Source organism: Lepisma saccharinum, chromosome 1 (assembly GCF_977018435.1).
Source record: "Lepisma saccharinum chromosome 1, izLepSacc3.1, whole genome shotgun sequence".
NCBI classification, from domain to species: domain Eukaryota; kingdom Metazoa; phylum Arthropoda; class Insecta; order Zygentoma; family Lepismatidae; genus Lepisma; species Lepisma saccharinum.
In genome coordinates, this window is record NC_139229.1 from 149,678,909 (window position 1) to 149,691,066 (window position 12,158).

Below are 12,158 nucleotides of genomic sequence, written 5' to 3' on the forward strand. Positions count from 1 at the left end.
ACTTCGGGAAATAACTTCCCGACTTCGGGAAATAACTTCCCGACTTCGGGAAATAACTTCCCGACTTCGGGAAATAACTTCCCGACTTTTCGGGATCCCGAGCAGTCGAAGAATGGTCATTTTAAAAAGTTGTTAATTCTCGACGTTTTCTGCATTGCAAGTCTCTTGAACATATCAGAAATTGTTTGTTTTTATTCCAGGAATGCAAAACAATCACTTAAGTTGAAAACGACGTGTAGAATTCGTGAATTTCAGAGCTTCGGGAAATTTCGAACATTTCCCGTCCCGAAAATTTCCCGACTTTGTTGGGAAATGGCGAATTTTTCCCGTCCCGAATGTCAGGATTAAAAACAATTCAGTCCCGCACACCCCTAATTAAAAGTTATCAACATTTTATGCAGTGCAAATAACGAAATAACGGAATTTTCTTACAAATGGGAATTTTGATTTTAAAAATGTGAAAACAAAAACTTCAGGGCGGGGAAATAGGAAATTCTCGCAGTTACATACAAATTTCGTCCCGAACACCACTAATTGAGTACGAAAATGAAAAGGAAGGGGAGAAATATTTTATCACATACTTGTTATAAAAGGCATAATCCCTCCCCCATAGCCCCCTCGGAAACTGCGAATTCCTAAGTCATAATGTGGCAACACTGAGGCCATGATTACGAATACGAATATGTACACGATTAAAGTAATCGCTTTGTTTCAAAGTATTTTCAAGAACATTACAATACATTGTCAATGTATGATAAACTATTTCTGTTTTAACTTTCTATGAAATTCAAGGGCAAATACGGAAAGACCTTTATCTTATCATAAACTGAAGTTCGAAATTTTATTACAAAAATATTGTTAGTTGTCTAACAATTGAAATTTCGTGCTGTGTTATGCAGAGTTCGGTTTTAAAAAATGGCGACTAATTTGAAAAATGAAGCGCAGAGTGATGATATTTCAGAAGGTCCAGAGGGCCGACGGTGGATTTATTTAACGAACGCATTGAATGCAACTCTAGCTAAAATATCTTCTAAAGTAACGTGAGTTTGAAAATAGTAAAAAAATGTTTCTTATGTATCAAAGTCTCTTTCAATGAGTGCTTGTTAAAATTATATCTATTAACGTTAAGGCATTTCTCAAGTTTTATTCTTAACAATTTTTATGCGGATTGGACATATTGATCACGTATTTCGCGTTGACAAATTAAGGTTTCAATCACTCTTTTAAGTCATTGCAACTTTTTATCATACGTTTAAATTAAAATGTACTGAGGTTTCTCAAATTCAGTTTAATGCGAGAGGCGTTTTTACGTAGTACCTTCATGACATACATAAAGTTTCTTTTGCGAATATAAATAAGTTTTTATCAATATGTACATGTAAAGCTACTGTGTTTCTTTTTTACTAACCTGTTTAGGTGTTATATAATGTCTTGGATTTTTGTTCGCAATTTTAAATAAGAGTTCCGATTTCACATTCTCAAAATACAGTAGTTTTACATGTACATATTGATAAAAGGTTATTTATATTCGCAAAAGTAACTTTATGTATGTCATGAAGGTACGTAAAAACGCCAGTAACAGTTCGTTATATCAGACACACATTAAAATCGGATATTTTGTGTTTTGCATGGTTCGTACTTACCAATTGTGTATTGCGGAACATAGTTCAAGGTGCCATTATGCTTTTTACACGAAGACAAACTGTTTTTCACACAAAGAGTGATTTCTTTGATTTGTTTCCTCGCTTCCGTAACACACAATATGGCAGCCACATCTTGACTCAAGTTGTGGGTATGCAGTATTTCCAACCTTCTTCACCGAAAAATACCTACTATCATCTTCGTCACCGGTCGAAATTGTACATAATAGCTGACGGATAGCCCCACGAACCATTATGCACTGTAGCTGATGGATAACCCCACGAACCATTTCCAATAAGGTTTGGTTAGGTTAGGCAAGCATAGTGCAAAAAAAAAGGGGGTTGGAAACACTGACAGGGGGTTACGTCATGAAACGTATGCTGCATCCGGTTTAGGTACAGAAGGCAAATGAAAACAATGGCAATTGTGCATCAGTGAGATATTTCTCTTGAAAAATACATGATTTTCCAGTCAAATAGATTCCACAATGAAAGAAAATACCTCGACGTATGTTGGAAACCTTAGAGAAACTCATTTCCGTAAGTAAGTAATTTCTTCTGTAAAAATGAAGAAATATGTCTCTGATATAACAAACTGTTACCAAAACAACAATAGGAGAGGAGTGAAATAGTCTGTCGGTTGTTACTACTCTACTATAATAGGCATATATCATTCATTTTGTCCATCACTCTTGAAGCTGAAGCTGTAAACAATCCACGAACTGTGAAACAATGAAGGTTTGAATTAAAATATTGCATCATACAGTACTCCCACACCAAAATAAGGGCCCAAGTTCCTTTTGTTTTATTGCGATTTCATCATGCTACATACACAATTCAATTTCGATTTACGTCTGTTAACAAATACTGTGGAGTTGAAGCGATTACTTACTGCATGTTTCCTTGACACTGGCTTTTCACTTCCATATACTCGTATTCTGTACTTGCTAACAGTCATTCGTTTACTATCAAAATATTTGATAATTTTCTTCAATACATGCTTTGGTAGTTAGGTTAGGCAGGTTAGGTTTAGTTCCCTTAGCATTTTAATAATAACTCTCAATGCTTTCGTTGTTAGGTTAGATGGATCAGTTTTAGTTCTCTTAGCATTAAAATAAGGGTACTAGTTTACTATCCTTCGGACACATTTATTTATTTTTACAGAAGAAACTACTTACCGTAATAAGTTCCTGTAGCATTGTCGAACATCGGGAAGATGTTTTGTGTGATGTGGGAATGTTTCATAGCTGAAATTCATGTTGTTCGTTGAAAATTAATTCTCCGACGGAGAATAGTGTTTGGCGCGTACACCTTCGTACATCATCACACGTCGTGACTGTAACATGATGCTTCGTGATTGTGTTTTGTTAGCCCCATTGGCACGTGGTTAGTTTGGTTAGGTTAGGCAAACATAGTTAAAATTTGGTGTCGTGTTAGTATCAGGATCTAGAAATTGGAAATAATTGCGAAGCATTGGCGCTAGCCCCATGAACCATTGACGCTAGCCCCATGAACCATTGGTGCTAGCCCCACGAACCATTCGCGCTAGCCCCTCGAACCATTGGCGCTAGCCCCATGAACCATTGGCGCATGGTTAGGTTAGGCAAACATAGTTAAAATTTGGTGTCATGGTAGTATCAGGAATATATATATTTGGTTGTGAAACAAAAAAATCGCGAAAGTCGACAGTTTCCATTCTGAAAACTGACGCCTTATTTTCGCTTATTTTGCAATTTCTAGATGTTCTACACCTTCAGGAATGTTCCGCAAAGCAGATATGTAAGTACAAATGTCAAAAATTGACGAAACGAAAAAATTAGAGGTGTTCGAAGGATAGTAAATTTTTACCGAAGAAACTACTTACGGAAATGAGTTTCTCTAAGGTTTCCAACGTTCGTCGATGTAGTTTCTTTCATCGTGGAATCTGTTTGACCAGGAAATCATGTATTTTTCAATATAAATATCTCACTGACGCACAATTGCCACTGCTTTCCCTACGTGAACCGAATGCTGCATACCTCCTGTCAGTGTTTCCAACTTTTTTTTTTTTTAACTATGCTTGCCTAACCTAACCTTATCGGAAGGGTTTGTGGGGCTATCCGTCAGCTACCCGTGCATACTATACAATTTGCACATGTGACGAACACAATAGTAGGTATTTTTCGGTGAAGAAGGTTGGAAACACTGCATACCCACTACAGTAATCAATTTTTGTCCGCCATATTATGTGTTAAGGATGCGAAAAAAGGAATAACAAAAATTACTCTCTATGTGAAAAATTGTGTTTGTTTACGTGTAAAAAGCATAATGGCACCTTGAACTATGTTCCGCAATACACAATTGGTAAGTACGAACCATGCAAAACACAAAATATCCGATTTTAATGTGTCTCCGATCTATGAAACTGCTACTGATTGTGGCCTGCAAAATACCTCCAACATCTTATTTTACCAAGAAATTGAACTTTTTCAAAATGAAAACAGTGCTGATTAGTTTCAAGAAGATTCCAAATTACTTCTACATTCATTCCCAGAGTCTACAATACTTATTGTCACTTCTATCAACGGAGAATGCCTTGTCCATGGGGAGCGCACATGCTTGCGTAAGGTAATTTTTAAGTTTTTCTTTCCAACATAAATAACTGGTTTTCGAAATCCAAACAGTGCTTATTACTTGAAGGAAGGTTCAAATTTCAAGTAGCCACGGTGGCTCAGTCGGTAACGCGTCTGACTACCATGCTAAAGGTCCCGGGTTCGATCCCCGGCCGGTTCAAATCTGGGAATTTTTCTAACGCTGGAAGTGGTCCCGGCGCCTACCCAGCATCGAATAACATGGGTACCTGGGGGAAACCCTGGGGGGTAAAGGCGGTCAGGGGCATGATGCTAATCACGTCACCCCCACTCACGACTGGATCAAGAAAGTGTGGGGCGTTAGCCCCACACCCCCTATATGCCTTCATGGCATGGTGCTATGCTCAGGGGAGCACTTTACTTTTTTTTTATGATTACCAAAATTATGCAATAATTAGTCTTTCTTCTAGCAGAATTTGAAAAAAAATCATCAAATAATCAGAACCATTATTGTTCATTCTGTGTAAGGGAAAGATAAAGGAAATATAGGATTCAAATTATTTGTAAAAGCTTGAAATTTAGTTTCGGACATTCTCACCCACACCCCTTTTCCATGTTTTAGCTAACTATGTAATATTATTATTAATTCTATGACATGAATTAGCAGTGAGTCTCATAACAACAAAAAAGAAGAAGTTGGAATATGTCCAAACAAATCAGGACATTTTCATGTCCCAACAACAGTTCAAATAAATACAAAAGAGGTCGAAGATTAAACAGATATGACTGTGATGAAATTGGAATATATTAGCCTTATGTACATGCAAAGAAAAAAGGAGGATATATTTGTGGGTCAAAATCATGAACTATATATATGTATGATATTACGAGATTAATACATGTTAGTTGAATTATGGTTGGTTGATGCAGTAGGTAAACACATTCCTTTCATAATTCCATTACATGTGGAAGTTTCACTGATCAATTTTTATTAACATTTTATTAATTTTCAGCGAGAAATAATATTAATCGGGGCTTGCATTGTTTTAGTCATTCACCAGAATGTGTAGAGTAAAATATGTGCCAACAATAAAATTATAAATAAAAAAGGGTATAAATATAGCTACATACAGTGCTTTTTTTTTTTTTCTGGGAACAAAGATTCCGGTACTCTTCAAGTTGGTTTGGTATTGTGTTCATCATAAGAACTACTCAAAATATTGTGGCAAGTTAATAACTGATCATGCATCCATATAGTTATACGTGCACATTTCTTTTGTTAAAATAAGTTATAGTTTTTAATCTCATCAATGAAAATGTTCCGGCACTGCGTACTGTTGCATACCGCCAGAAAAGAAGTACTGGCTACATAAAACATTCAATCAAAAATCCAGGTATTTTCCAGCAACAGTACTCACTATTATATGTAGCTTTGGGCTCTTTAGGCCAAGTTAATCATAGCAAACTGATCTAAAGTATGAAATGGGGTATATACGCATTCATGTAATCGATGTACTTTTGCATACCTATTGTGATTAGTAAGTTTTAAAATTATATTGAAACATTTAACCTTTTGAGTCCCAAGGCCATTTTCACATGTAACCCCCTTGGTTCCGAGCCGATTTTGAGCAAAGTGCAGAGTTTCAATTAAATGAGTGTAGATCGGAGGCTAATTGCCCTAGAGAGATGAGTGATATACCATTGTACACAGAATGAACCAGAGATTCAGAATATGAAATTTATGCAAATTCGGCATATATGTGGCAGGGGGGAGGGGGCTAACTCAAAATTCCAAAATTTCGGGGAAAAAAATGGGGTCCCCCTCCCCCCAAGGAAAAAGTACATGACCGTGTCGAGATGCACATGGAAATGATTGCTGACATGTAAGGAACACAAAAATATTTGCATTTTTATCATATGACCAATGTAAAGTGAGTTGTACCCCCAAAAGGAATGATTCAAGCTTCAAAATGCAGCAGTACCTTGAAATAACTTTAGCTCAGAGACTATTTGCCCTGGAGATATGAACGATATACCGTTGTATGCAGAATGAATCACAGATTCAGACGATATATAATTTATGCACATTCGGCGTACATATGGGGGAGGAAAGGAGGAAATCCCCTGAAAAATACTTTTTTTTAAAAGAATGGGGTTTCTCCCCCCTGCCCCCCAAAAAAAAGGATATGAAAAGTTCAAAATGCACATAGAAATTATCGCTGGCATGTAAGAAACAGAAAAAATATTTGCATCATTGTCATATGACCAAGACTGTCACTTCACTCAAAAAATATCCTCGCACTTGGGCACAAAACGACACACACCTACGCACAACTTTCACGGACGAAAAGCTAGAACGCAGTGAAAAATGAGCGCCGATTCTTGCAGCTGCTTGAAATTCTATTTTTAGACAATGCAGGGTAACCTGTGTTGCAACTTGTGGAACACTTGTGCTCAAAAACAAATGTTTCCTCCAGCGCGCCTCGAAATTCCATTCTCACAACGCAGATTCAACAACCAGTCTTCCCCCCACCCACTGCTTGCGCCCGCACGGAAAACTTTCATTTTGACATCGGATACTGATAAACAAGCTTTCTTCGAATGCAGTTACCAGGCGGGAGTGAAAAGCATTGCTTTAGAACAACAAAGCCGGTCTTCCTTTGTCGGCAAAAATTTTCCCTTGAAAAGTAACGCAAAAGAGAAGTACCTTTTCCCGCCTTTTCCCCTCAATTTTCATGAAGAAAAAAAAAGTGCAAGAAACATTTCTGTTAAATACATGTGTTAGGAACAATATATAAAAAAAAAAATCGAAATTCTAGCCAAAAATAGAAAAATTATAACAAAAACTACGACCTTGACACAGCATCTCGATCGAGACTCTTGGGACTGCGAGGGTTACATTTGGGTATCTCGACCGAGACGCTTGGGACCCACAAGGTTAATAGTTTGAAATTAACATTTGTTTCATATTTTATGATATTAGCTTTAATTTTGACATAAGAGGCATAAATACATGAAATTTTAAGTTCATTTTATACTCAGATAGGCTAATCAAGATCGGATCTCAGTTTCGGAGTGGAACCTGAACCATGCAATATGTCTCCATTGTGATCGAATGTGGTACCCTTTGATTACATAACAGTGTTACCACTATGCCATTGATATAGTCACACATGCATACAATTTAAATCAAAAACAAATTAGTATGGCCCATATTTGTCTCTTGGTTGCAACACCATGTAAGTAACTAGTTGCAAAATATGAACCTCTAAACTCATAACTGAAATTGCAAGTGAAATAGGTTGGCTGCAAGTGGCAGTCAAGCCAAACTTTCTGGTTTTCTCAAAGAGAGAAAAAAGGCAGTTTTTTATCAGGGAAAATCATCCATTCAAAATAATGCAACTGCTTGAAAGCTCTGTATTGGTAACCTGAAAAGAAACTGCACTTTTTATCTAAATTTCAGCTGAAATGCTAAGGTGCAGCCTTTGTTTTTATAACATTTATTTTCTTCATGTATGTTTAAGAACGGTGCTTATTTCTCATTTCTAAGTAATGCAACAATGTATTGTGAGGAAAACCGTGAAAGTGATGAAGCTTAAGGTAAACAAAACTACCTAAGAAGAAAATAAATGTGTTGAAGAAAAATTCTATAGGTACATATTGTTTTTAAAATACTAAATATACCTTGGTATAAAATAAAGTTGAAAAAGGAGCCAATTAATTAGCCTCACTTTTGGAATACCTATGTGTAAGTTGAAGTTCTTAACATCTTGAAAATCAAAAATATGTGGAATATATTTCATCTTATGCATGGTGAAAGGGCTCATATGCATTCTAAACTGAGGAGGTACACACTCCCTGTGGAAAATACCGAATATGACCGAAAAATAATATTACATGTGATAGTACGCAATATGCTACATTCAATAAGAAGAGTACGAGTAGAAAAGCAGAAGACTTTGTGTTGAAATCAAGGAGATGTTAGAAAGAAAGTTTGTTTATTCCTAATTTGGACTTTGGTTAGTAAGAACAAGTAAACACCATCTTCAGTTAATGGCAACTGTTAGAGTGTGTGTAATCTGTCCTGGTTTCTAACAGAAAGCATATTATCTAGATGAAGTGGATGGTGTTAATTAGTATGTGTGTTAAAGATAAGCAATATATTTTTTATTTTCTTAATGAGGTGATTTCATATGAGTATTCCTGGTTAACAATTATCTTGAAATCAGGTGTATTTGTAGTTTACAGTTTGCAGATGGTACTGTTGAGTGTATAATTATAATAGCAAAAATAGTAATACTTCTATAAATTGTATTTCCAGCATTCAGTTGTTTAAGGAGCAGTATGGAAACTTCATTAAGAACCCCAAGTCCTTAGAGAAATGTTGTTCAACTGTGAAGAATCACATTGAACAAGAGGTTCCTAAAAAGATTATCAACCATTTCCGAGAGTTAGGAACAGACAAGACACTTCATGCACTGGAGCAAACAGTGGAGGATGATCAGGATGAAGATGAGACTGCATGGTAAATATTCTGTTCTTTCAGTGTCTGTTTATTTGGCATGACTGCAACATCATAATACAAGAACTTTTAGTTAAATTGAATTTATTCGCAAGTGAGATTTGCTACTGCGGGCTTCCAGTAGCGAAATGTCAGTTCCCACTGACCTCTGGATGTGAAAGCAACTTTAACATCCTGCCTTCATATGTTGAAGGGACAAGATGGGACATTTGTGACCCACATAAAATAGGCTCCTGTTTGCCCTACACAGATCCAAGCAAGGTAACTGAAGGAATGTATTACTGTTTTGGTTGCATCATGTTAACTTGTTTTCCTATGAAATAGCCAGTGAAGAAAGTGTTGAAGTTATTCTTAATTGTAAATAAAGAAACTTCATTTTTCCAAACCAGATAATCATGCGTGGTTTGTTTGGAAAGTACCCAGCCATGTAATATGAAAAATATACTGTTCAAAACACACTGCATAGTCTTGAAAAACTGAATATGCTGACCAAGGCAGACATTTATTTTATTTTAAAACATAAACTAAACGTTTAGTTTATGTTGTAAATTAAAATAAATTTCTGCCTTGGTCAGCATATTGAGTTTTTCATATCATGGAAACAAGGCTTCATGGTGTTATGCATAGTCTTCCTTTGGAATCGCCATCAGCTGCCCCATATTTTTGTGAATCTCATCGATGGTCTGAAAACTCTTCCCTTTCAAAGATGATTTTAAGTTTTGCAAAATGCCAGAAGTTGCAGAGTGCCAAATCTGGTATGTAGGGGAATGAGTCATCTGGGTGTTCTGATGTTTCACCAAAAAACTCTGCATAAGATGGGATTAGAAGGTGGGTGCACTATTGTGATGAAGTTGTCAATTACCAGTTGTCCATAGCTATCGTATTGCATATCTCAACTAGCGTGGAGAAATATACTCGTGGTGGGCAACACCTTTCCAATCAAAGAACACAGTTAACATGGTTTTGACCTTGCTGTGACTTTGCCTTGCTTTCTTCAGGCTGGAGAACCAGGTAACTTCGATTGGGATGACTGGGCCTTTATTTCAGGATCATAGTTGTTGACCAATGTATCATCTCCAGTTATGAAATTTTCGAGGAAATCTGGTTAATTGGTAGCTGTCTGAAGCATGACATTAGCAACAGCAGCATGATGTTCCTTCTGCTGTGGAAGCAGAAACTGTAAAACGAATTTTGCCTGTACACGGTTCATGTCAGGATCCTGCATCAAAATCTCTGACACGTAATTAGTGAGCTAATGACAGACACCAATTATGCCATAACAGTGTAGGTAGACTTTACACACTGAACATATCAGACCCTTCCGTTGTGTACTAAAAACGCAGGATCATCTTAAAAATGATGGAAAAACACGATTCACAACTCTATTAGCAGGCAGCTACCATGACCACAAAATTTATCAAATTCAAAATGAGGTACACATTTACAAACTACATAGTTTTTAGCTTTCGTAGGAGCTTATGGTAGCCCAATTAGCTTTCATAGAATCCACGCAATGATTATCTTTGAAAGACTCCACATTTGACTAAATTCCTCTATTTTGCAAGAGAAAATTACTACCATGATTTTTCAGAAGTTTTGAAGTTCTTCAAATTATATTTTCTGTTATCTCAAGAGTAGAGATAGGATGGAGATTTTCTTAATGATTGATTTGGTTTATTTTACTTCGCTTTTCTGCCACTTTTGGCTAATTGCAAAGATGAGAATGAGTGATGATATGATGAAATGGATGAAGGGACACTCACAAAGAACACCCTTGCCCAGACTAGAATTCGAACTCGGACTCCTGCCATTGTAGCATGCTGTACTAACCACTCCACCACGGGGAGACTTTCTTAAGCTAGTTGATATAGTGATCCTTTATTATTCATATAATACATTTGAAAAATGTAATTTTAGGAGACCTACACATGATGTGCAGAGTACACTTAGGTCACATGATGTTCAGAAGATGATGAGGGAGAAGACAGAGCTTGAAGAAATCCTCAAAGCTAAGAGAGAGAAGTTGAGGGAAAACGAAAAGCATGTTCAGGAAGCAAGGGCTCAGATGGAAAAGAATGATGAACGGATAAGAAGCATGATTTTGAAGTATCAAAGAGTATGCAAAGAAAACAATTTGTTGATGAAGCAGCATGCTAGTAGCATCATCCAAGAACTCACCAATAAGGACATTTTGTGATCTGTGTCATTCAGAACCACTCTAAACAATATTAATATCTTGTGCAAAGTGTGCTTTATTTTATTACTTGTAGCCCTTGGAATTTTAATGTTACTGATGATTTTTTACTGATGGTTTATGCAATCTTGACCACAGTGGAGCTGATAAATTTTTTAGAATGTGGTGTCTTGTAGTACTTCAAATTTATATTTTTATAATATTGAAATTTCTTCAGTATAAACTGTGAAAATTGTAGTATCTTTTGTGTATATGCATATTTTTTCATTTAGAATAAAGAAATATATTATTGGTATGTTATATTATGTCATTTGCAGCTAACACACCATCTGAATTTCAGTCATTAGTGTCCAAGTTAACAGAATGACCAATCATTATTTTTTAATTTAGGCTGACTTCTTGTACAATCGTATTTTGTGGATAATATTAATACTGCAGGGATGTATAATGGTTTATGCAATCTTAACCATAGTGGAAGTGATGTTATCAGCATCATGCTTGGGTTTCATTTACACCAACCTTCCCTCATCTACTCGTGTCCCAGAGTTGCTTTAGCACAGACATGGGCAGAAAAATTCATTAACTCCTCACTCTGGGATTCAAATTGAATCTCCCCAGTTTAGTCTTGTTTAAGTGTAATATGTGTTTTATGAAAGAAGAAACTATTAAAAATATTAGCAACCCAAACATATTGAAGCGTGTCCAGTGAAATTTTTGTACAAATTTGAGTGGAAAGTGCACATTTGCATAGGACAGTTCCTCTTATTTAGAGATACTGATATCTGAACATTGCCATAATTATAAATGTTAGACCAGTGATTCTCAAAGTGTGCTTTCCATGAAAAATTAAACTTGCATATTTATCCAACATATTCAGAAGAATGAATGCACTTATGGTCTGCAAGGAAAGCAGGTCTGTTGTGGGGCACACTCAGGTTGCAACAAATGCCAAAACTAAATGCTGAGAGCTCTAAAACTGGCCCCTCCTAACCTTGCAATTCTGCTGTTTTCATGGCATTGACATTCGTACTTTCAAGAAGAAGGTGGAGTTCTGAGATGAATGGAGTGTTTCTTCAAAACTGTGAGCTTGATAGCTTCCCAACAGTCAAGGACTTCCTGGAAGAGCTCAAAGGAATCATGAGCGAATCTAACTGGATTTTTGAAGAATTCACTTTGCACTTACACGAAATAAGTCATGCACCCTTGAAGTACTTCCCAAATGCATTGCGAAT

General features: G+C 36.3%; 1 protein-coding gene across 1 annotated transcript; it reads left to right on the forward strand.

Annotated features, from left to right (window-relative positions):
• Positions 1–757: 757 nt before the first annotated feature.
• On the forward strand, positions 758–11,221 carry LOC145989527 (uncharacterized). Its single transcript, XM_083124859.1, has 3 exons — positions 758–1,040; positions 8,532–8,735; positions 10,650–11,221. The coding sequence occupies exons 1-3, from the start codon at positions 916–918 to the stop codon at positions 10,927–10,929; spliced, it is 609 nt and encodes a 202-aa protein (XP_082980985.1). The 5' UTR covers positions 758–915; the 3' UTR covers positions 10,930–11,221.
• Positions 11,222–12,158: the final 937 nt, after the last annotated feature.